This window comes from Lactuca virosa, chromosome 7 (genome assembly GCF_052849685.1).
Source record: "Lactuca virosa cultivar CGN04683 chromosome 7, Lactuca_virosa_CGN04683_v6, whole genome shotgun sequence".
NCBI lineage: Eukaryota > Viridiplantae > Streptophyta > Magnoliopsida > Asterales > Asteraceae > Lactuca > Lactuca virosa.
The window spans coordinates 160,854,592-160,880,446 of NC_136432.1; the positions used below are offsets into that span (position 1 = coordinate 160,854,592).

The following is a 25,855-nucleotide window of genomic DNA, read 5'->3' on the forward strand; positions in this document are numbered from 1 at the left end:
AGCAAACAAAACACACTGTAGTAGCTCTCTGTGACTGTCAGCAAACCAAACGCACTCTAAGTAGCTCTCTGTGACTGTCCCAGAAGTCGTATGTAAGGATGTCAACGGGGGCAAACGGGAGCGGAAATAGCTGCCCCCGCCCCCGCCCTCGCCCCCGGTTCCCCCGTTTACACAACCCCCGGTCCCGCCCCCGGTTACCTCCATCGCCCTTGGTCCCGCCCCTGTTCCCCCGGTTCCCCCGGTTCCCCCGGTTTATAGGCTTAAAATTGGATTATTTTTTTTTTGCTAAAAAACTGCTTTGTTTTTGGCAAAAATACTATTTTTAATAACTTTAAAAGCTTAAAATACATGTATGATTGAAATGATGAAAATTATAAAATTAAAAATCAAGAATTGATCCGCAAATAGTTTGATTTAGATCTACAAATAGTTTATACAAGTCCAACATATGTATATAAACAAACATGTAAGCCCTTGATAAACACAGTTGACTATATTCACATAATCAAGTTCCAAAACTTCTATTACAGTTCTAGACTTCTAGTTTGTGAAATTGATAGCAGCAGGCAGCAGATATAATGTATGCATCTCAGTTCTTTCTGGCACAAACACCTCATATAAATCAAAATCTGTACACTAGGAATTTCCAAAAAGATACACTAGGAATTTCCAAAAGAAAACTGTGAGTCTGTGAGAAATCTATACACAACGACCTCATATAAATCGAAATCTGTTCACTGAATAAACCTTAATTCACACTAATGTTTGAGAAATCGAAATCAACAACACTGAATAAACCTTAATTCACACTTATGTTTGAGAAATCGGTCAGAAACACAAATCGTGAGCCAACTCAGCCAAGTGGTAGAATCGATTGTGAACTGTGAAGACCGAAGAACGCTCTCAATTGTCAGCTGTATCAGAGAAGTAAAGAAAGAAATTAAGACTTGGAGAAGTCGCAGTCGGAGTTCTGAATACATTACTGTCGAATGCAGAAGGGCGTCGGCGGCGGTGACGGGAAACGTCAAATGCAGGTCGCCTGTCGCCGGTGGGAGTTGGAGACGTTGAGAAGTCGCAATCGGAGTACAGGTCCTACGGGAAGGAAGCTGAAGTCGGAAGCCCAGTCGAAGAGAAGACTCGAAGTCGTCAACTCGTTATTCGTATTGTGAAGGCTGAAGAGTGAAGACGAACTGAGAAGTGAGAATCGACGGAACACGGAAAGCTAAAGCCCTAATTTCTGATTTGTATTTTACATTAAATATATATTTTTTATATAAATATAAACAGGGCCCCCGTGGGAGTACGAGACGGAAATACTCATTCCTGCCCCCGGTCCCGAAAATAAACGGAAGTTAATATCGCCCCCACCCCCGCTCCTGCTCCTGATTTTTTTAAAAATATTAGTCCCGTACGGTATCGGGGTCTCACGGGAACGGGGTCCCGCAGGGTTTTTGACATCCCTCACTCGTATGCAATCAATCTTTCAAGAATTAATAAGATCACATCACCGTGCAAAGCCAACTATGCGAACATGCTTTTTTGGGACCAATGTAAGTACATCTCCATTTTTGTATTAATATAAGTACTTCCATATTTGGAATAATCAGAAATACATCCTATTTTGGGACTAGTTACAATGTATCTCGAATGATACTTCAATATAAACTCCCTTGGCTCCAAAAACTTAAATTGACAAAACAATAATTTAGTGTAGCTCGATTACAACATAACTTCTAACTTTTATCTAAAAATGACATTTTTATTTTATTTTATTTTATTTTGTCATAAATATAATTTCTTTTGTAAAAATCTTTTATAATTCCAACCATCTTTATTATGAAAAATAACTAAAACTTAGGTCCCGGTTGATAGTTTCTGTCCGGGAAAATTTTGTCTGGAAAAGTGCTGTATGGAAAGTTTTCGGATTGGGAGAGAAACCATGTTGTTTGATTATACATCTGATTGACTGTGTGAATGATGAAAAATGACAATATTAATCTGCTGTTCTATACTGTGATTGATCAAAATTATACAATAATTATTTAAAAATCCAAATAGAATGTCGATTAAGTTGTTTTTAGTTTATTGTGTTTCTAGCAATTTTTGTTTTTTTTTATAACCCAACGTGTGATTCTTGACCCGGTTTATGTCCGATAATGGTGGGATGAATGAATTTTTTTAAAATATATTAGGATGATGGTGGTGTTGTCCAAAAAAAAAAATTAATCCAATAAAAATTAACTAAAATAAGTTAATAATCCAATAAAATAATAATTCAATACAAAAGAAATTAAAACAATTATTTAGAAGAAATTAATAATCCAAGAAAGAAAGATGTGGGGTTTGGGGCATAATTGTCTTTCCACCATTTTCAGCCAGAAATATATGGTTTTGGAGCTTTCTGGGAAAGACATATCTTACCGGGAAAGACCTATTTTTTTTTGTGCATATCAAACAATATTTTCGGTCCATTCAGCTAGAAAGATCTGTTTGGACCTGGAAAGATGTCTATCAAACGTGACCTTACTCTTTCTAAACAATAACTAAAACTTATAATTAAGATTAGTAATGAATTATGTGTGTGTAAAAGCTATATCATATCAATATAATGAAACATACTAAACCAAGACCTTATCAGTATCATTTGTATACACAGGAATTTTAAAGCACATGTCCTCGATTCATTTTGGTCTGATTAAAAGAAGAGGAAATGACTTAAAAAGGTAATATATTTTTCGATTTGTACATATTTGGTCACCAAGTTTTTTTCGTCTACATTTACCCAATCAACTTGTTAAACCGTACACATTCAGTCCTTATGATCAGCTACTCCAGGTTAGCCGGGAAAAATGACTTCATAGGGTAATATATTTATCACTTTGTATACATTTAGTCTTTGATATATTTTTTTCCACATTTAGTCCTTGATATTTTTTTGTTGCAAAATAAGTTTTTTTTTTGTTTTTGTACTCATTCAATACTCATGACTGATTTCCTTAGGTTTTATCACGACATCTTACGTGAGACAACCATTAATGAGGTGTTTGGGGCTGACATCTTACGTGAGACAATCTTTAATGAAGTGTTTGGGCTGTTGATGCTTATGTCCATCACAATCTCGACTGTTTGGTTGCTTAGGTCTTGTGATTTAGCTTAGGTCTTGTGTTTAAGACATTGTAACTTCTTCATACGATATCGGATTTTAACGATGATATCATATTTTAACGATCTTTATATCTACGTGTTTGTTTTTTGAGTCTACTACAACTTTCGTTAAGATTACTCCGGTAAAAATATAATATATTTAATTTGGATTTTTATAAGAAAAACATTCATATATACATTCATAAAAAACGTATGGATATAAAGATTGTAAGTAAAAATATATTAACTTTTAACGAGAGTAATCTAAACGAAAGTTGTAGTAGATTCAAAAAACGAACACGTGTATCTAAAGACTGTTAAAATCCGATATCATATGAAGAAGTTATGACGTTCAGAACACAAGACCTAAGTCAAACCACAAAACCTAAGCAATCAAGTAGTCGAGATCGCGATGGACATAAACATCAACAACCCAAAACACCTCATTAATGATTGTCACATGTAAGATGTCGTGAAAAAAACCTAAAGAAATCAGTTATAAGTACTGAATAGGTACAAAAACAAAAATGACTTATTTTGCAACAAAATATTAAGGACTAAATGTGCAAAAAAAATATCAAAGACTAAATGTATACAAAGTGAGAAAAATATATTACTGTATTAAGTCATTTTTCTTGGCTAACCTTAGTAACCGGTCATAAAGACGGAATGTGTACAGTTTAACAAGTTGAAGAGTAAATATGTATGAAAAAAAACTCAGTGACCAAATGTATACAAATCAAAAATATATTACCCTTTTGAATCATTGTACCACAACGAAACTATTTTCTTTTAGAAGATTGTTTTATAATTATGAAACGGGATCATCACATATTTATGTTGTAAATTAGAAAAAACATGGTGTCTTATTTAGTTCATGGTCAAGAATCAAGATCGGAACCAAACACATTCTAAATCGTAAGTAGACCGATATCAAAACGGTGTACACTTTGCAAGACAAGACATAGAAAACAGTGGAAGAACTTTACTGCATAGTAGTGTAAAAACTAGATATGCTACCATGAAACCAATAAAGTGATAAACCGAGCCAAAATTGCATGCGATAGAAATTTAACTTTTAAACTTTATTAAAATTAAAATATAATTTGAGCAGTTCAAATAAGACGAAACATTGCATTACATTTTTCCATTGAGATATTAAACATTATATCTTATATATTAATCATTTTATAGTGAATTTATTTCTAGAATATATGATCATTATAATTCTTTGAAGATCGTCACCCCTCATTTCTTGCAAACAATTCCATTTCCATGGAACAATCCCTTGGTAGAACAATCTAATGTTCCGTGCTCGTTGATCATCTGCTTCTCATTTCTCGAATCATAGATGCACTCTGCGCAATCGGACGACAACAAAGAGGTGGTTCTATACTTGTTCTCTCCTCCTACAACCGCCATAGCCACCCCTGGCTTCGCCGGATTCTTGAAATCCGGCTGATATGTCCTACCCAACACCCCTTCCACTCCGTCGGAAAGTCTGCTAAACTTAAATTGAACTTCCAAGTGAGCAAAGCAGTCATCAGAAGGCGCTTTGTAGCCATGGATTCTGTCGTCTTCCGCCGTTATCGGCACCACATTCGCCAAAATCTCCACCACTCCAGGTATGGTAACAATCACACTGTTCACGACAGAAGTCCTCTCCACTTCGATTTCACCCTCCGGCGACTTCCATGACGAAAAACCACCAAGAGCTAACGAAACATCTTCTCCATCGTAGGAGAATTTCAGGTGGTCGATTCCGCCGTCCCAGGTGGCGGATTTAATAGCTTCTAGGGAGAAACTATGGGAATTGAAGAGGAGACCCAAGGCTTGGATCCAGGTGAAGGGCCTGGATCTACCGGTGGGTTGGTGTCCGATGAATCGTCCGTTGATTTGAAGGTTAGAATCGGAGACCAAACTGAAATGCTCGTTAACCTTGCCGTGAAAGTAGAACACGATGTTGTCTCCTCCGATAAATCGTGGGTCGCCGCATGCCGATCCTGGGCCACCACAGTCCGGTGTATATTCTACATTGGGGTGAGGGGAAACATTTCAATTACATAAGCGGTCCTTATTTAAAATTATCTTTTACAATAATGGTCCTTATAATTTAAATCTTACAGAAAAGGTCCCTAAATTTTTATTTACTGGTCCTGTGTTAATAGAAAGTTATAAAAACGGTTCCTTTGTAATACCAAACTTACATAAATGGTCCCTTTGCTTAATAAAATCACAAACATGGTCATGTATTTTGCAAAATTACTGACTGGTCCCTTTGCTTCATAAAATCACATAAATGGTCATGTATTTTGCAAAATTACTGACATATTCTCTATAGAATCATCTCTATGTTTCAAGAAAACATATTTTTGATTTTCTGTTTGTAGCTGGGATTTGAAAGACTTTTCTTATAGAAAAAGAGAGCTTTACAATGCTATAACGGAGTATTAGTTTGAGAGAGATTTTATAAATAATGTGGTGTAAAAATGAGAAAAAATGGGAAAATAACTGGTGGGCCCAATTTGCTGCCAAAAACCATTTCATAGTTCCCCTACGAAATAAGTGGTTTCGAGTGGATTTTTCTTAAATAATGGCTAATTACGGAGAAATGCTTAACAAAAATAGCTATATTTGTCTTTTTTTTTTTTTTCTTAAAAGTATAACGAAAATGCTTAACGAAAATGAAGATATTCTTACTCCGTACGCATATAGACTGACATTTAGGGTCCTCACAGTCAATGCGACAAACTCTAGCGCGAGGGATGTAAGAGTGGCTTTCAGGGCATTCAGAAGGGCATTCGATATATTTCCCTGGGCAACGGGACCATGGCCCACAATAATTGGATGTATAAGCTTTCACCCGAGTAATTGCACCCAAAACAACAATCGTTGCAAAAATGATAAAAAATAAACTTCTATTGCTTGCCATTTTTATGGTGTTTTTAGGGTTTGTTACTTTGTCATATAAATAATTCTTCTGATAATGCTCTATTTATAGCATGTTCTTTAGGTCGGAGAGGTGGACTTCATTCATTTCTTCTATATGTCAACTTTCTAACTTGTGAATTCTTATAGCTTTAACCTCAAGACAAGGGCAACCTGGTTAGCATGATTAATGTTTCTATTTAAAAAATAAAAATCTTATAAAATTATGCAACTTGAAGTTGTATATTATTCATTATAAGTCAATCTCTAAAGTTTAATTTTATGCAGAATGTACAAGTCAAGGAAGAATAAAAAGGGTTGAGAGAGAGAGAGAGAGAGAGAGAGAGAGAGAGAGAGAGAGAGAGAGAGAGAGAGAGAATCTAGTTTAAAGAAATCCAAATTGTTGGAAAAATAGCTTGATTAAAACTTAAAGAGGGTGATATTATTCCATGGCTTTTAAATATTCAAGTACAACTCGATATAGGCATGTTATAACGTTTATCTTACCCTTAAGTACAATTTTGCTTGCATTTGCATGAAAGATATAAATATATCCAATTAACCCAACATATATATATATATATATATATATATATATATATATATATATATATATATATATATATATAATGTGCATTTATAGTGACTTTCTTTATGATTACTACCGGGTATATTAAAACTCTTAAATGAAGGCATTTGTTTGCAAGCTTTCTATATAAGGTTGTTTGTTATTTGCACGCCTCATAACTTCACTTCAGTTAATAGTTATAATTATGTGAAGTTCGTTTAGTTTTGCCATTGATCCATGAATACGTCCTTAATCTACGTGAATGCAGGATAAATCTTTCCCCTTAAATATTATTGATTCATGATCACATATAAATACAAGAGTACAACACAATTATAGGAGCTATACAAGGTAAATTAGAAAATAACTCAAGTAATCAAATAAAGCTAACTATGGATAGGATTTATCTCCAATGCTCAACACCCCCCCCCCCCCCCCCCCCGCGCACCACCACCCACCCACCTTGTCAAACGTACGGGTGGTGGATGCACTTTCAGTTGATCTCGAAACTGTTCAAAAACAGTATGGGTAATGGTTTAGTGAAAATGTCCTGAAGGTTGGTAGGAACAAATTATGTATGCAGTTTTACTGACAATACAAGTTCTCGAACGAAGTGGAGATCAATATCAATATGTTCAGATCTCCTGTGTGATGTCGAGTTTTAACTTAGGAAGATGGCACTTAAGTTTTCACAAAGTAACGTTGGGCGTTAACTTGGCAAAGAATTTAAGTCACATAAGAGATGAGAAATCCATATAAGCTCTGCAGCGGTGTCGTCATAGCCCGATATTTAGATTCACAACCGAATCTGGAAACGGTAGGTTGTTTTTTCACACTCCAAGACATGAGATTTCCACCAAAGAAGATCGAGTAGCCATAGGTGGAACGTCTGGTTTCAATACAAAGCGTCCAATCTGCATCTGAGTAACCAATGAGCACAGATTTGGTAGGACACAAAAATTGAAGAGCATGATTGAGAGTGCCCTTAATGTATCACATGATCCTTTTTACTAATATAAAGTGTTCATTTGTTGGAGAGTGGAGGAAATGACTTACTTGATTAACAACATAGGAGATATTCGACCTGGTGATGGTCAAATACTGAAGAGCTCAAACAAAGGATCGGTACAGGTTTGAGTCTTGAAAAGGAGTATCGTTTGTGGAGAAAACATAATTTGTAGCAAGTGGCGTTCTAAAAGGTTTAGAATCAAGAAGACCTGTCCGACTTATAATATCATGAGCATACTTGCTTTGGTTTAGAAATAAACCATTAGAAGTATAAGAGACCTTAAGGCAAAGAAAATAACTTAATTTGGCTAGATCCTTGATGGCAAATTCATTTTTTAAGAGACTTATGAAACGAGTAATGGAGGGCTCATGATTTCCAGTCAGAATAATGTCATCTACGTATACTCATAGATATAGAAGGCATGTGCCACGATGAAAGACAAAGAGAAACGAATAGGCTTGGCTATATTTAAATCCTTGTATATCCAGAAAGGAACTTAAACGTTGAAACCAAGCTCGACGGGTTTGGTGAAGACCATAAAGAGCTTTGTTGAGATGACACCCATGATTGGGATGATGTGGATCATCATGGCCTGGAGGTTGTTCCATGTATACCATTTCACGATGACCATTCAATAGTGCGTTTTTGACATCTAGTTGATGAAGGTTCTACCGATTTGTGACTTCCAAAGAAGAACAATGTGAACTGTGGTTTCTTTAATGACATGGTTAAAAGTATGAGAAAAATCAAACTAGGGAATTTGGGTGAAACCTTGCGCTACAAGATGTGCTTTGTGTCGATCAATGGTGCCATCGATGTGGTATTTGGCTCCGAACACCCACTTAGACCTGACCACATTTGCATTGGATGAGCGTGGTACAAGTGTCCATGTATTGTTTTGGTGAAGTGCTTGTATTTCCTTAGTCATTGCATGAAACCAATGATCAAGTTTAGCTGCCAATTTGAAGCCCTTGGGCTCTTTGGCAACAAATAATGCATCATGAAGCGGTGTTTGAGAAGTAGCAAGAAGATCAAAAAATATCGAGGTTTGACAATGCCCATTTTTCCTCTAGTATTCATAGGATGTATGGAAGGTTAACCACGAGTAGGAGATGGCAACGGGTGTGGCAGACTGTTCGTTGACAAAGATAAGTTGGGATATGGCGACAAATGGTGGTGGTTATTTAAGGATGGTGGTGGGGTGTTATTAGGTGTGGGAGCATCGTTTATTTGAGCTAGAGTGGGTGAATGACCTTTTTGTAAACAAGGATATAAAGGTGTAGTTGTTTGAGGAGCGGACGATGTCGATAAGGGTACTGGTGTAATCTTGTTGGTTGAGAGAGGTGGTGTATTATCTAAATAAGAAATCAAAAATAAGGTGAGAAGATTTGTGGTAGTTGTCTTGCTTTATAATGGAAAAGAACTTTCAACAAACTTTGCATGTCGTGTAATGAAAACTCGAGAAGTTATAGGATCCAAGCATGTATACCCTTTGTATTGTGTGCAGTAACCAAGAATTATGCATTTGATGCTTTGTGGTGCAAGTTTGTGCTCCGTATAGGGTCGTATGTAAGGAAAACCCTAACATCCAAAGGATTTAAAATTGGTGTAGTTAGGTGTGACATTAAACATAATTTCCAATGGGGATTTTTTTTGTAATAACTGTGTGGGTAGGCGATTAATGACATAAGTTGCAGAAGAGAAGGCATCTATCCAAAAAGTTGTACGAGCATTGGCACCAAATAACATTGCAAGTCATGTTTCAGTTAACAAATGATGTTTTCTTTCTACTTGTTCGTATTGCTGTGGAGTGTAGGGACACGACATTTAATGGTGAGTACCATTATCAAGAAACAATTTTCGTACTCAATTATTTAGAAATTCAGTCCCCCCCCCCCCCCCCCCCCCCCGCTTTGAAAAACCTTTAGTTTGCAAGCAAACTGTGTTTGCGTGAATGTTAGAAAATTTTCTAACACATCATAGAAATCATTTTTGGTTTTGAGTAGGTAAAACCAAGATAATCACGAGTATTTATCAATAAACAAATCATAGTAGTGATATCCATAAGTAGAAGTGACGGGTGCCGGTCCCCATAAATCACAATGAACCATATCAAGAACATGTAAGGATCTTTTATCATTCAATTGAAAAGGTAAATGATGTTAGCTTTGAAAGTTCACAAGAAGAACAGAGATTAGGAATTGGTAAAACAGAATTAACATGCCAATATCCATGCTTATTAAGAAGAAAAATAATATCATAAGCAACATGACCAAGTATTTTATGCCATAATTCAAAAGAAGCTTTAGTAGGAGAAATCACTAATGCCATGACAAAGTATTTTGTAACGACCCAAAAATCAAGGGTATAAATTTCATTTTTAATATAGCTAAAACATTGATACCATTTATTTCAAACATTTCAATTATCATTAAGTAAAACATTTATCAGAGTTCATCCCAAAATCATTGATTACGGAAATCATAGGTGTGTGCACTGCGATCAATGCGAGCTCTTTATTTCCAAATCGATGATACCTGAAACAAAAATTGTAAACCGTAAGCACGAAGCTTAGTGAGTTTCCCAGAGCATACCCCACACAATCCACATAACACATATCATATTAGCTACAAAGCTACACATACCACATAATCCATGCATACATAAACCTGCAAGGGTGCCATGGGCTACCCCACATGGTCTTTACCTAGGAATGCCATGGGCTACCCCACATGGTCTTACATCCAATGTCATGGGCTACCCCACACGGTCTTTACCTAGGAATGTCATGGGCTACCCCACATGGTCTTACATCCAATGCCACGGGCTCCCCCCGGGGTCTTCCATGTAAGTATCACAAATACAACTAGCATAACACATATCATATAATCACTAGCATACCACTTAGCATAAAGCTAACTATCATACCATATATTTCTACTACAGCTAGTGTACCACATAGCATAAAATGGGCCGGCCTTGGTGCCTTAGACCCATTGGTATGGTGAGAAAACTCACCTCACACTGCAAAATCTTCCCGCATGAATTCTTTAGCTGCTGCCCTGCCAGCTTCCCGAGCTGTCACTACCAATCAATATACCCAATTAGCAATTGGGTCCCATACCATAATCCTTAATCCATGCATGGGGTAAAATGACCATTTTACCCCTGTCCCAATATGATCCAAAACTAAGGCTCAAACCCAAAACAAAAGCCCATCATTATAATGTCCATAAAACCATCAATGGCCCAATTTTCCAAATTGGGCCCGGATCTTTCTAATGGACCTTATACTAAAGCCCAACACTAGGTATGCTTTCCAAGCCCACTAGTGGCCCACTAATGGCCCAATTTGCTACATTGGACCCAATCCCTCTAATGGGCCTTACCTTAAGCCCAAACATATGACTTTTGATGGTCCATTAAGGTCCAAAGGCCCAAAGTCCACTGCCTGGCCCAACCCGAGGCCCAAAACAGTCCAAGCCCACAACCGATGAGTACGCTAAGCGTACTGGCTGAAGGTGGTGTACGCTGCGCGTACCTGCATGTACGCCCATCGTACTCCTCTGTTAAGCTACTTTTTCATTAAGTGGTTAATACTCCATTCCAGTAGCTACAATTACATATCCAAGTCCTCTTCGACATCTTAATCCATAAAGTCGAAAGCTTTAAGCCTTTGCATGGCTTAATGAATCCCAAACACCAAAGATGAATTCCTAAAGGTCAAAATCACTCCCAAAATGTCTCAAAACTTCTTAATACCTTAAGACCTCAGTCCAAACTCCCAGATCTGATTTCAAGGGACCTCTTAAGTCATAAAGTTTCCAACTTTATGACTTAGCATAACTCAATGGGGTCCAAACCAAAACCCTAAGTCCCAAACTTCATCAAATGACCACTAAATCATGCATGGAAGGTTTATACCCATCAAGATTCAAACTTTGTGACTTCATAACCTCAATAAGGACCAAATATATAGATTTAAAGGTTCTGCAGTAACTTCTACTCACAAGGACCACCACAAAGGGACCAAAACCATAACAAAAAACCACCTAGCTAGATCTACACGAAAGAGTTGTCAAGGTTGAGACTTTATACCTCCAAAAGCTTGCAAAGTTGATGAAGGTTCTGGATCTAGAAGCTTGACTCCAACCATAGCTTGATCACCAAGTTCCTTCTTCCACAATAAGCACCAAAAACCCACTAAATCACCAAAAAGCTCAAGAATGACTCAAATGGAGGCTAAGGGTCGATTTCTAGGGTTTAGAGGGATGGAGGCTGAAGATATTAGGGTTAGGTTATGAGATAAGGAGTTTAAATAGGGTCCAAGACCCTAAAATAGGGTTCTGATCTGACTGGAGTACGCCCAGCGTACATATGGTACGCCCAGCGTACTCCTGGGAACCTTCACGACCATCCTGGTCAGTATGCCCAACGTACTGCCTTCTTCATCAGTACGCCCCGCGTACGCTTTGTGTACGCCCCGCGTACTCGGCTAAGCCTGAAAACCATGAAACTTCCGAAGGCCATAACTTCTTCGTTATAAACCCGATTCTGACACTCCTTATATCCACAGAAAGGTGACGAGAAGCACTACACTTCTAACAACTCAAACTTTTCTTAAGACCTTACAAACAAAAATCTATTTTCCCCAAAAGCCCGAACTGCCACTTTACCGAAATACCCCTAGGCTTCCAGAACACGAACCAAACACCCTGATCACTTCTAATACATCACCTGCACCCAAATGGTCCTAGATCTTACCTTCCCAAGAGCCATAATCCTTACAATGACCGACCTTTGAGCCATAGCCTCATACTAGGAGTCAATTCGGAATAGAGCGTTACATATTTTATGCCATAATTCAAAAGAAGCTTTAGTAGGAGAAATCACTAATGTCGCCAAAGCTTGAGAAACTGGATTTAAAATGTAGAGACCATCCTTATACGTTCCTGTTGCGAGAATTCTTTTGTTGATTATTTCATAAATAGCAAAAGATGCTTGAGAAAACAGGAAATCAACCGGGTAATCATTAGTTAACTTGCTTATAGAAAGTAAGATTGGATGGCAGATTCAATGTGAACCCAAAACCAAGGATGTTGTTCATCATTCTTATTCGTGGGTCAGTGTTTATATTACCATTAATTTAGGAATCTTGAGTACTAAATTTTGGTTTTTTTTATTGTTAACAATCATATAGTAATTAATGTATTTGCTTCAATAAATCCACAAATTGTTTAGGCCATTTTTGCAAATTTTCACATGTACTGATATGAGTTTTAGTTAATTAATGAAATTCACAACATTTTTGTTTTATAAAGTTTTGTTGTATGTGTGTTTTGTGTTGGATGGCACAAACAAATGGGCATTATTATTACACTCTCCCATGGCGTCGTGGACCAATGGACCAGCCCTGCACGCCTCCCTGAGATTTCTATATATTTGCTTGTTGTTTATCACTTTTCTTCAAATACCCTTTCCAAATTCTTCCAAAACGCTCGAGGCCCAAATTTAAGAATTCTTAGGTGTTCGTAGCGAAGCTCTAGAGCGTTAGAGATCCCAGAGAAATAGAACTTTCAGTTTCAAAGTTCTGCCCGCATAGTTTTCGGTTTTTCGCTAAACAGCCTGTAAGTTGAGTTATGCTCACCGTACTTTAAGTATATAAATTTTCTATGTGTTTGTAATCTCTATTATTAACTTATTGATGGGTTTTGAGCATAACAAACAAAAACCTATATGTGCATGCAACCCTAATTCTTGATTTATGGTTTATCTAATTGAACATACAACATTTGAATATCAAATGGAAAACCCTAGGAGGCATAAACTAATTTCAAAATTAATAACTAGGGTTAGGAAAACATACATTAATTTCTATATAGCAATAACAATGAAATCCTAGTCTTCTTGAACTTTGAGAGCAAGCGTGACGCCTCTAGTGGTTCACACCTAAAACAAGCAAGAGGATGAGAGAGGAGAGAGGAGAAGGAGAGCTAGGAAATAAAACTATTCCTCTTGGGTTTCAGATCGCTGAAATTTATAAGGCTTAAGGGTCTATTTATAGTGCATATAGGATGCCCTGGATAACCCTAATTTTAATATAATATTATTAATTCAAAACAGGTAATTATCCACCTGCTTAATTATCCACATGAGATATTCTAGAACCCTAGAATATCCTTATGAAACTGTCCAAGCCTTCCCTAGGATGGTTCTGGAGCCTCTTGCTCAACTATTGAACAATTGCACTTTAGCCCATGCACTTTTAATTAGTTCCTTTAATCCAAAATTAATTCCAATTAATTTCTGATTAAATATTAATTAAATACTGCTAGTTCTAATTAATATATTATTCTCATAATTCTCATAATATATTAACAAATCATTTATTTCATTTTATTAATCAAATAGTAAATTCAACCTCCCTCTCTCCAAAAGTAATATGTGCAGTTCCTAGTTTTGAGGGCAACCCAAAAGGATTGTGCTACTATCAATTCAAGTATATACCAATTATAGTTATGGGCTTAGGCACCTAATCCAACAGTCTCCCACATGGATAAGTCTAATAACTATAGTTTCCAGTATAACTTCTAAAATTGATTAGCAAATTGTAGCTCTCAAAAGCTGATGTCGAACTCTGACCCAGTCAGTTACATGTCCTAAGATAAGTGATCAAATATTCTTCCGTTCTATAAGATATCTTATGGACATGAGGCATGGATTATAATCAATCTCAATGTCCAAGTTTTGTTTTCCGGTTTCTGATTTATGACGACCGAAAACAGACTATTAATTGAACACATCAATTCAGTCCAGGCTTGGCCAAGCGCTTTAGATGTCGACATTAAATCATCAAGGGGCCCACAAATATCGCTTTTCCTGTTAGGGAAAAAGGAACGGATAAACTTCGACTTATATGCTTGCACTATTCACTCATCAAATCACGCACGACAATATGTTTTATAACATCAAGTTAATAATTCGTTTACATATTATCAATGTACAACTGACTTGTAAACAACAACTCATATATCTCCGTTTCAAGAATATAAGATATTATCATATCGAAATTACTCGTGATAAAATCCATGAAGTAATTCTCTGAGCGTGGGTTTATCCAATACTCAAAATCCCCATTTTCCAAGTACTCATGAGCATTGTAGCAAAACCATTGATATTTCTAATCTCCGTAGACAATCTACAATTCAATTCGTGATAGTCTTAATTCGCTACTTACTTCCAAAAGTACGATCAACTATGGAGGTTTGAATAATCCAATTATTCGGGAAGTAAAAACATGCAAAGTGAAACACAATAATAACCTAATTAACTATGGTCTCAAAACTATTGAATATAAATAAAACCCTTATTATTTAATCATCATAATAATTAGACCTTATTTATTGTATAATGTTTCTAGTAATCAACTAAAAAATTGAATTAAACATCAATCATGCCATGTTATAAACATGCATACTATGTCTCTCCATGGTCCTTCCTTCTGTGAACATATCGATTGGACATTATTCCAATGATGCTCATTTCACAATTTCAAATTCTTGTTACTACTAAATGTGTTAAAGTTCAACCTTACATGCAATATCCTTTTGTGATGTTGAGGCTTCAAAGTCACAGAGACTTTGCCAACGATATTACAGAATATTCCAAAGGAACTTTGTTAGTAAAAATAGTTCCATGGTAATGAAGTCTCAAATTCAAGGTACACTCCTTGAACAACTTTCTTGCATTAAAGTTTCTAATTTACATGTAGATTTTAATAATCAACTACCATTATGGAAACATTTCCATATTGCCATATGACCATCCCAATCTAAAACATGTCACTATGGTCCTTCCAACCAATACTATACTTCCAAGTGTCCATAAGCAACCAATCCTTTGGTATAACCTCAGAATATTCTTGAAATTTGTTCAACAACTTTAGTCACACCAAGTTCTAGTACTGTTTCCTTCTTAATACGCAAAGCATTTGGAAAAATCAGAACAAGTGAATATTATAGCATATTTAAATGATCCTATATCCGAAGCATATGGGACTCGACACATAATGTCTTACATAAAGACCTGATGTTTGATCAATCTCTTGCTATACTGTTTCCATATATCGAATTTCCTATGTTGAACCATTTCAACAAGATATTCATATATGACCAAGACTAAGGGGTCGTTTGATAGTTGCTGACTGGGTTAGAGCTGACTGGGTTAGAAATGCTGACTGAGTCCATATCTGACTGAGTTTATGCTGTTTGATTATTTATCTGAATGGTTGTGCTGAATGAAAAAAAATGACCATATTACCCTTGTGTTGTTTCTTGTGCTGGATAAAAAAAATTATAAAAACACAAATTATCATATAAAATCCAAATTAAACATACATCAATTAAAATCCAAATACAAAGTGTAATACAAAATCCAAATACAAATTGTCATACATAATAAAAAAAGTACATCATTTAACGTCAACCATTTGAAAATAACTGATTAGCAATCTGGTCACGCAAAGTAGTCATATAGTCAACGGCTTCTGAACCCCATTCTATGCCTTCTTTGTTTTGGCCCTCACTTCCTCCACCACCCACATTAGGAGTAACCATAGTGTTTTCTTCAAAGTTCGTAAATAATTCATCTTCAATATCGTATTTCCTTATAAAATTATGGACCGCAACACAAGCAATGACTATGTCTCTTTGCACTGGAAAAGGATAAGGAGCCATTTGTTTTAAAATTGGAAATCTCGCCTTCAATACACCATAGCACGTTCAATGATATTTCTAAGTTGTGCATGAGCATGATTGAACTTTTCTTTGTTTGTTAAAGCTCTGTTTCTTCGAAAATCGGCTAACCAATACCTAGTATTGCGGTATGGAGCCATAAATCCACGGGTGTTGGTGTATGCGGCATCACAAAGGTAATATTTATTTGTAGATGATTGACAAATTTATCATATAAATAATATAGATAATAAAACGTATAGTAAAGTTACAAACCTGGTGGAGGGAATGGAAATCCGAAAGTCGGGTTAAATGCAACTTCTTTCAAAACTTTAGAATCATGTGCTATGCCCTCCCATCCAACCCATACAAAGGTGAATATCATATCAAAATTAAAAATTCCAATTACATTTTGATAACATTCACCTTTTCCTCTTCCCCTATAACGAGTTTGTTGATCAACAGGCACAACTGCATGTATAAGTGTTCCATCTAGTGCACCTATTGCTCCGGGAAATATGTGCATTAGCCGTCTATGTCGTTCTGAGGTATTTCTTGTTGGATTAGACGAGGTTGGTACTATAATTTCTCGTGCAAAACACATCATTGCACGTAAGACCTCATGAAAACATTGGTGAATCGTTTGTGTGGAGTGATGAAATCTTTCTTTAACGGCTCGAAAACGTTCATTATGTCCTATAACATGTAAAAACATAGCCATCTTCTCTTCAACGCTTATCGTCCTACTACATTGCAACCAATTTCTTTGTGTAAAGTGATTGCATAATAGTACAAATGCATCTTGTGAAAGACGTATCATATCGTAACATTGTATAGGACATCCGTGTATCAAATCTTGTGTATACACATACCCCTTTGCTACTTGTTCGCTAGCTCTTATTCTTTTAACTATTCTTTGCCTTTGTCGGACCAACATCAACCAATACCACGAGAATATAAGGAAATATAAAAATTCACCTTCTTTATCCATGTGTCCTGTTAGATATCAAATACAAATTACATTTAAATCAATAACATAACACTCAATAACATAACAATCCATAACATAACAAACTGTAACATGTAAATACTAAAAGCATAACATTCCATAACATATAAATTCATTTAACATACTAATGTCAAACAATGAACCATAACATACTAATGTCAAACAATGAACCATAACATACTAATGTGAAACAATGAACCATAACATACTAATGTCAAACAATGAACCATAACATACTAATGTCAAACAATGAACCATAACATACTAATGTCAACCAACTAATCCAAACTTTCTTCCCGCATTTGTTACCCACGACTCACAAGTTGACAAGTTAAGCCGCAACCAAATTTTCCTATTACCAGCACTTTCAGCAAATAACATAAGAGCAGTAGTGTATTTCAGATCATATTCTCCCCACTCCAAGCTTGTCAACTTCGCCATACAAGCATCCATCTCCTTGTCAAGATTATTTGCTTCCGTGAATGCTTTTGCAGCCTTGATAATTTCTTTTCCAACTTCTTTCAACTCATCATCAAGTGTGGTTTCTTTAGGACCATTTCGTTTGCCCCCCTTGTTTTTTGTCCGCCCAGATGATTCCTCACTAGTAGGTTGAGGTACTGTTGAGCTTGGGGTATCTGCATGAGGTGCTGGCTCTTCCATCTCTGTATCCTCAAAATCATGTGTACTGAAGGTTTCATTGGGATGAGGTAGTGTCGAAGATGGCCCCCAACTGTGAACACCGGTCGAGGTCGCCCCCTCAAATAGTTGGGTACAAAGTTCAGGGCAAGAGAGGGGTGCATTTCTCAGCTTATCTACATACTTGTTCAACTGTTTGAAAATTTAATAAATATTATTAAAGTATTAAAAAAATAATCTAATTTAAAAAATATGTATATATGTACCTTCGCTTCCGCTTCCCATTCTTCATTGGTCATGTTAAAAGAATTTGTTACAGGATCATAAATATTTCCTGTTTTGTTTTTAAGTTTTAACCACACTGCATACTTTGCTTTTAGATAGTCGTATCGGTTTTTCATTTGTTTTTTCTCGACAACAAAATTATGAGCTGTTTTCAATTTCTCCGCGACCACAGCCCATGAGCTTGCTTTTAGGCCACTACCCTCCCGGCCATTGCTTGTTAATTCTTGTATACATGCTTCCAAAAAAGTTTTGTCCACCAATTCCGACTTCCAACTAACCCTAATTCTTTTATCTGTCATGTCTATTGTAAAAAGGGGGAAAAATAGCTAATCATCCACATAACACACATTTACAAATAAATCAAGCATAAATGTGATTTCATCACATTTTTAACAGCATATACAACATATATTTTGATTTCATACAATTAAATTTTGATCTCATAAGCATATAACACTTTTTAATTTATGATTTCACACAAACATGTACAACATATTCAACATAAGTTCATTTCAGCAACCTAAAATCTGATTTTATTCAAACATTAGTTCATGTTAAAATCACACATTAGTTCATACAGAGAAAATCAGATTTCATATACAAATATTCATTCCTTCATATAGATAAAATCAGATTTCATAAACAAAAACACATTATGAATTGATTTTATGCTAACCCTTCAATCTAATTGAATCCAAGAATAATGAAAGAAGTAATTTCAAACTTTGATTTCAGAATAATCATCAATTTGACAGCAAACATGAAGGGTTTTGTGATTTCAGAAAAAAAAAAAGAAAAAAAAACGGAGAAACATTACCTGCAGTCGAGCTCCTCACCGGCGCTATGTCGTCGTCGTCGGCGCTGTGTCGTCGTCGGCGCAGGAGGTGAAGTGGCCGGAAGTTGGAGGAGAAATCTTGTTGCTTGTTGTCGCGCTGAATATTGAAGGAAGGGAAGAACGATCGGCGATTTCTGTTAGGGCGCAGGAGAAGAAATTGAAGACTAGGCTTTTTGTATCGGGCAACCTCTTTTTTGTTTTGGACCGAGTCAGCCCTTTGGTCATTTATTGCTTACCGAGTCAGCCACAATGGAGGCCCATCAAACAGTCTGACTACTGACCGGGTCAGCAGTCAGCTCTGACCAGACCGGGTAAGTGCAAATCAAACGACCCCTAAGTTTTATTAAAACTTTCAATCTAAACTTTTAGATTTGAAATGAAGTATGAATGCGCTCTCCCCTAAATCCTTTTATAGCGAAAAAATTCCCAAACTTTGCAATTTGCAAATTTGAATTTTTTGTATCCTACACTTAGTATTGCCAACTTGCAACACTTAGCATAACAATCATGCTCCCAATAGCATACCAATTATGCTCCCACTAGCTTTGACATGTATCCAGGAATCAATTGGACTTCTAGAAATCAATACTTTTTTACTTTCTTACTAAAATGCATATTTCTGGTATGTGATCCTTCGATAAGTCTTCATCCAGACTAATCAATCTTATACACCTTCATTAGATACCATAGGTGTGTGTGTGTGTGTGTTTAAACCCTTTCAGAACTTATAGCTACGAGTCTGAACGTTGTAATCATATTGCGAATTTGAGAATGCAATTATCATATTGCGAATTTGAGAATTCGAACTATGAAAAGGGATGCTGTAATCATATTGCGAATTTGAGAATGTAATTATCACAACCACTAACCATATCGATATTTATCAAATCTTCTAAAATTTACTAGCGAAGGTGATGATGGGGTTTGAGCATAACAAACAATCCTATGTGTGCATGCAACCCTAAATAAATTGATATATGTTTTCTCTAATTGAACATACAACTTGAACAACAAATAGAAAACCCTAGCATGCTCCTATACAATTCGAAATTCATAAATGGGGTTAGAATAATCATACCTTGATCACTATATAGTAATAACAATCGAAATCCTTGTGTTGTTGAAGCCTTTAGAGCAAGCGTTACAAGTATCACGCCTCTAATGGTTCACACCCAACACTAACTATGGAAGAATGATTGAGAAAGAGGAGAGATGATGGAATTTTCGGTCAGGTCTTTCAAAGAAAAGGTTGGCCAAAATTCATAGGGTTACAACCCTATTTATAGTGCAGTTAGGAAACGCTAGATAAGCCCAAATTCAAGATAATCTTAAACCCGGTAATTATCCACTTTCCTGATTATCCATTAGGGATTATTCTAGAACCCTTAGGCTCCAAGAATGTGTCTCACCTTATGGATGGTTCTAGATTGCCTCTTGCTCAACTATTGAGCAATTACAATTCAGTCCCTACACTTTTAATTAATTCTTTTAATCCCGAAATTAATTCTAATTAATTTCTGATTAAATATTAATTAAATATTACTATTTCTAATTAATATATTATTTTCATAATATATCAACAAATCATTTATTTCAATTTATTAATCAAATAATAAATCAACCTCTTTCTCCAAAATCATCATGTCTAGTTGCTAGTCTTGAGGGCAACCCAAAAGGATTGTGCTACTATCAATTCAAGTATATACCAATTATAGTTATGGGCTTAGACACCTAATCCAACAGTCTCCCACTTAGATAAGTCTAATAACTATAGTTGCCAGTATAACTTATAAAACTGATCAGCAAGTTGTAGCTCTAAAAGCTGTTGTCGAACTCTGACCCAGTCAGTTACATGTCCTAAGATAAGTGATCGAATATTCCTCTGTTTTACAAGATATCTAAAGGACATGAGACATGGATTATAATCAATTTCTCTATCCAATATTTGTTTCCCGATTTCTGATTTATGACGACTGAAATCAGACTACCAATTGAACACATCAATTCAGTCCAGGCTTAGCCAAGCACTTTAGATTTCATCATCAAATCATCCAGGGGACCACGAATATCGCTTTTCCCGTTAGGGCAAAAGGAACGGATAAACTTCGACGTATATGCTTGAACTATTCACTCATCAAATCACGCACACCAATATGTTTTATAACATCAAGTTACTGATGCGTTTACGTATTATCAATGCCTAACTGACTTGTAAACAACAACTCATATATCTCTGTTTTAAGAATATAAGATATTATCGTCTCAGAATTACTCCTGATAAAATCCATGAAGTAATTCTTTGAGCGTGGGTTAATCCAATACTCAAAATCCCCATTTTCCAAGTACTCATGAACATTGCAGCAAACAATTGCTATGTCTAATCCCCATAGACAATCTACAATTCAATTCATGACAGTCTTAATTTGCTACTTACTTCCAAAAGTATGAGCGACTGTGGATATTTGAGTAATTCAGTTATTCGGGAAGTAAAACACAATAATAACCTAACTAGCTATGGTCTCAAAACTACTGAATATAAATAAAACTCTTATTATTTAATCACCATATTAATTAGATTTTATTCATTGTATAATGTTTCGAGTAATCAACTAAAACTTGAATTTAAACATCAGTCATGCCATGTTATAAACATGCATACTATGTCTCTTTATGGTCCTTCCTTTTTGAACATATTGATTGGACACTATTCCAATGATGCTCATTTCACAATTTCAAGTTCTTGTTACTACCAAATATGTCATAATTCCAACTTACATGCAATATCCTTTTGTGATGTCGAGGCTTCAAAGTCACAGAGACTTTTCCAACGATATTACACAATGTCTCATTGAAACTTTGTTACTGAAACAATTCCATGGTAACGAAGTATCAAATTCAAGATACACTCCTTGAACATTTTCCTTGCATTAAAATTCCTAAGTCACATGTAGATTCTAATCATTAACTCCCATTATGGAAACATTTCCATATTCCTATTTGACCATCTATTCTAAATAAGAATCATGCGAATCACCTCCACCCAGAATTATGTTAATATGTTCCGTCCAAATACTACTATACTTCCAACTGTCCATAAGCAACCAATCTTTAGTAAACCTGAAACTGTTCTTGGCAGTTGTTTAACTACTTTATTCACACCAAGTTCTAGTCCTTTTTCCTCTCAATGTGCAAGGCATTTGGAAAAATTAGAACAAGTGAATATTATAGCATATGTAAACGATCCTATATTCGAAGCATATGAGACTTAATTAATAATGTCTTACATAAAGACCTGACATCTGATCAGTATCTTGCTATAATATTTTCCATATATCGAATTCCCTATGTTGAACCATTTCAACACGATATTTATATATGCCACAACTAAGTTTTATTAAGCCTTTCAATCTAAGATTTTAGATTTGAAATGAAGTATGATTGCCCTCTCCCCTAAATTTTTTCTATAGCGAAACAATTCCCAAACTTTGTAATTTGCAAATTTGAAATCTTCGTTTCCTATAATTAGTATTGACAACTTGCAACACTTAGCATAACAATTATGCTCCCACTAGCTTTGACATGTACCCATAAATCAATTGGACATCTAGACATCAATACCTTTTGACTTTCTTACTAAAGTAAAAATTTCTGATATGTAATGCTTCGACAAGTCTTCAGTTAGACTTCTCAAGCTTATACACATTTCATTAGATAGCATATGTGTGTGCTTAAACCCTTTCAGAACTTACATCTATAAGTCCTGAACGTTCAAACTGTTCCTTTCCATTTCTCACAATTCGAACTATGAAAAGGGATGCCGTAATCATATTGTGAATTTGAGAATGCAATTTTCACAACCACTAACCATAATGATATTTATCAAATCTACTAGCGAAATTGTTTCCTCATAATCATTTTCATGAATTAAAGCAAAAAATTTTGCCACCTAGATTTTATGGCGTATGTGTTCCCATCCATGTGAATCTATCATTTTCAACCTACAATCATAAGACAAGGTTTATGATAAATTCAAATTCTAATTTAGCTTTCATGGACTAAACTTTACTAGTTCTTAATTTCTTGCCTTCTGGTAGCACAAGGGCCTACCAATGCTTTCATGTTGCTTAAGCAACTCACATCTATTGTCCAATGTACTATCATTGACCAACGTGCTCTGCCTTTTACAGTCAAATGAGAACCATAGAACTTATAAGCATTTCCAACTCAACTGGAAGATGCACAAAAACAAGAATGTGTCAACTTAATATGATATGTTATCAACCTCAGGTCGTGTGCTAGGGATAGCTAAAAGGTTTATTCTTGATTGACTCCTGAACCCCTTCAAGATCAATAAGACTCCCACTGACTTCTTGACATATAAGTTTTTCTCTCAAGGAACAATCCTTGACGAACAAAAACACATATTCAAAATTAGTATGGATTCTCGACAAGAAAACACTTCATGGAATTGGTTTTAGTTCATCCTTTGTTTTTAACCAATACATCACAACTTCCAATTCCAAAGTGCTAGAGTAAGAAAACATTATTCCTCCACATTTCATGAGGTGTTATAAACCTAGTTAGATCAATTAGGGTCACGTCGTGATCAATCATATAGTAGTCTTTAATGAAAACATTATTCCTCTTAAGCATTTCTGCTTCAACAACAATCAACATATGTGTTAGATCAATTAGGGTCACGTCGTGATCAGTCATAGAGTAGTCTTTAATGAACTGACTATATGACTCAGGAAGTGAAAGTAGAACCAAGTAAATTGCTAGCTCCCTTGGGAAAATGACACCCAACATTCCCAGTCTGTTAATGTACGATTTCATATTCAGAACATGCGCACACATAGACTTTCCATCTTGATGTTTGCATGCCAACAGGGCTTGAGTGATTTCGTACTTTTCAATATGAAGAAATCATGACTTATGGAGAGTCACTTGAGTAGGAGGACGAAGATTTGAAGAAGCATGAACTCGAGTTTCACCATTGCTCAAAGAAGGGAACATTCCTTCACCTTGATCAACATGTGGAAGATCATCTTCATAAGGAAGAGGAAAACCCCTACCCAAAGAACGAGGAAGACCATTATTGTATGAACTTGACATCTATAGTAGGAGAAATGAGAATTCAAGTTAGTTCATATTAACCCTTAATTATTAACCCATAAATTTAAATTAAGGCTAGGATCCATATTTTTGATTCGAACGTTGAAAAGGGATGTCGTAATCAAATTCAAATCTATTTTAGGTAGGTAAAGCATTTACCATTTTCAATCTCATGAAATTCGTAGATATTTTGAGATTCATTGAACTATTCAATGGTATGTTTAATCTCGATTATGCTCTTACTTTTGTGACTGGGATGCCGAGGAGCACAAACAAGATGTGAATAACCATGCAAATTAGCTTGGTACTCTCGATGTCATTTATCATCTCGTTTTAATGTGTCGGTTAACCACATGCTCTCCATTAATCAACGATAATTTTTGAGACACCCATTACCGCCCTTTATAAGTCACCAATTAGTGTGTCGGTTAACTACACACGGTCCACTAACGACTCATAAAGTGTAATGTGCAATTTCATGGATTAGCATACAAATTCACATTTTTCCTAAAGTAACTAAGAGTGAGATTTAAAATATATTAGTTACCTTATATCATTATACTTTTAATGAGATGTATTTGTCATATCAAACCCGTTCGGATAACGACTCTCCACCATACAAGAGAGCGGTGGGTAAGAATGGATACCTAATGACAATCATTTTATAGGCCGCTTCCTTAAATTCCCCTTATAGTATGGCTTCGTGAATGAGGCGTACTAGCGGTTCGACTGACTTTTCTTATACGTATAATATATATTAAACTTTTAATAGTATAAGGTGAATTTTTAAACATTTTAAAATTGCAAAGGGTTTAATCTTTTAATAAATTAAACTTTTCATTTAATTAAATTTAAACATTTTTATGGATTTATTAATTGTCTTTTAATTAATTACTTAATTAAATTAATAATAAGATCCATATGGATGTATTTTAAACTTTTCAAAATATTAATTATTATTTGACATTAATTATTTAATTCAATTAATATCTTGATTTATTTATACACTTAAAATAATCATATTAATCAACAAAAAACAATTAATTAAGTCAAATACTTATCTCCTAACTTTTAGGCTTTTAATTTATCATCATAGATACACAAAAATCGAATTTGGAGGATAAGTATAGCAAGTAATTATCATATAAAAGCAGAATAGGTAGATAAGGCACAAAATTTTGGATGTGACAGCTCAACAGGCGGTATTTCATGATCACCACGCCGTGTTGCAGGCCAACACGTCGTGTTGGAAGAACACTATGGCGTGTTTGAAGAACAGAATGACGATTCTGTTTTCTCCTCCTTGTTCAAGTTCACCATTGTATTAATTCAATAAAAAACTAAACCTACGCTCCGATACCACTGATGAGTTTTGAGCATAACATACAATCCTATGTATGCATGCAACCCTAAAAGTGTTATTTTGTTCAAATCTGAAGTCTTCCGTTGCATTGTTTATGTTTTTTAAACAATTTTTTTGAATAAAAACCCAACAAAGTTGTGTATCAAAATATCATTATATGATGTTAATTAAATGATATTTGGCATATAAATGATTTTAAGTTGTTCAACAGTGGTCATGACAAACAAAAAA

At 35.4% G+C, this 25,855-nt stretch overlaps 1 protein-coding gene across 1 annotated transcript; it reads right to left on the reverse strand.

Moving 5' to 3' along the window:
- Positions 1-4,210: 4,210 nt before the first annotated feature.
- LOC145125129 (uncharacterized) lies at positions 4,211-6,099 on the reverse strand. Its single transcript, XM_079060616.1, has 2 exons — positions 5,845-6,099; positions 4,211-5,174 (listed from the first exon to the last, which is right to left on the reverse strand). The coding sequence occupies exons 1-2, from the start codon at positions 6,074-6,076 to the stop codon at positions 4,393-4,395; spliced, it is 1,014 nt and encodes a 337-aa protein (XP_078916742.1). The 5' UTR covers positions 6,077-6,099; the 3' UTR covers positions 4,211-4,392.
- Between the last annotated feature and the right edge of the window lie 19,756 nt (positions 6,100-25,855).

Bases quoted from the DNA above. Each gene is read 5' to 3' on its own strand.
- LOC145125129 (XM_079060616.1), bottom strand. From the start codon at position 6,076: ATGGCAAGCAATAGAAGTTTATTTTTTATCATTTTTGCAACGATTGTT. The intron at 5,175-5,844 runs GTAAGAATATCT...ACCCCAATGTAG, and splicing joins TCAGTCTATATGCGTACGGA to AATATACACCGGACTGTGGT.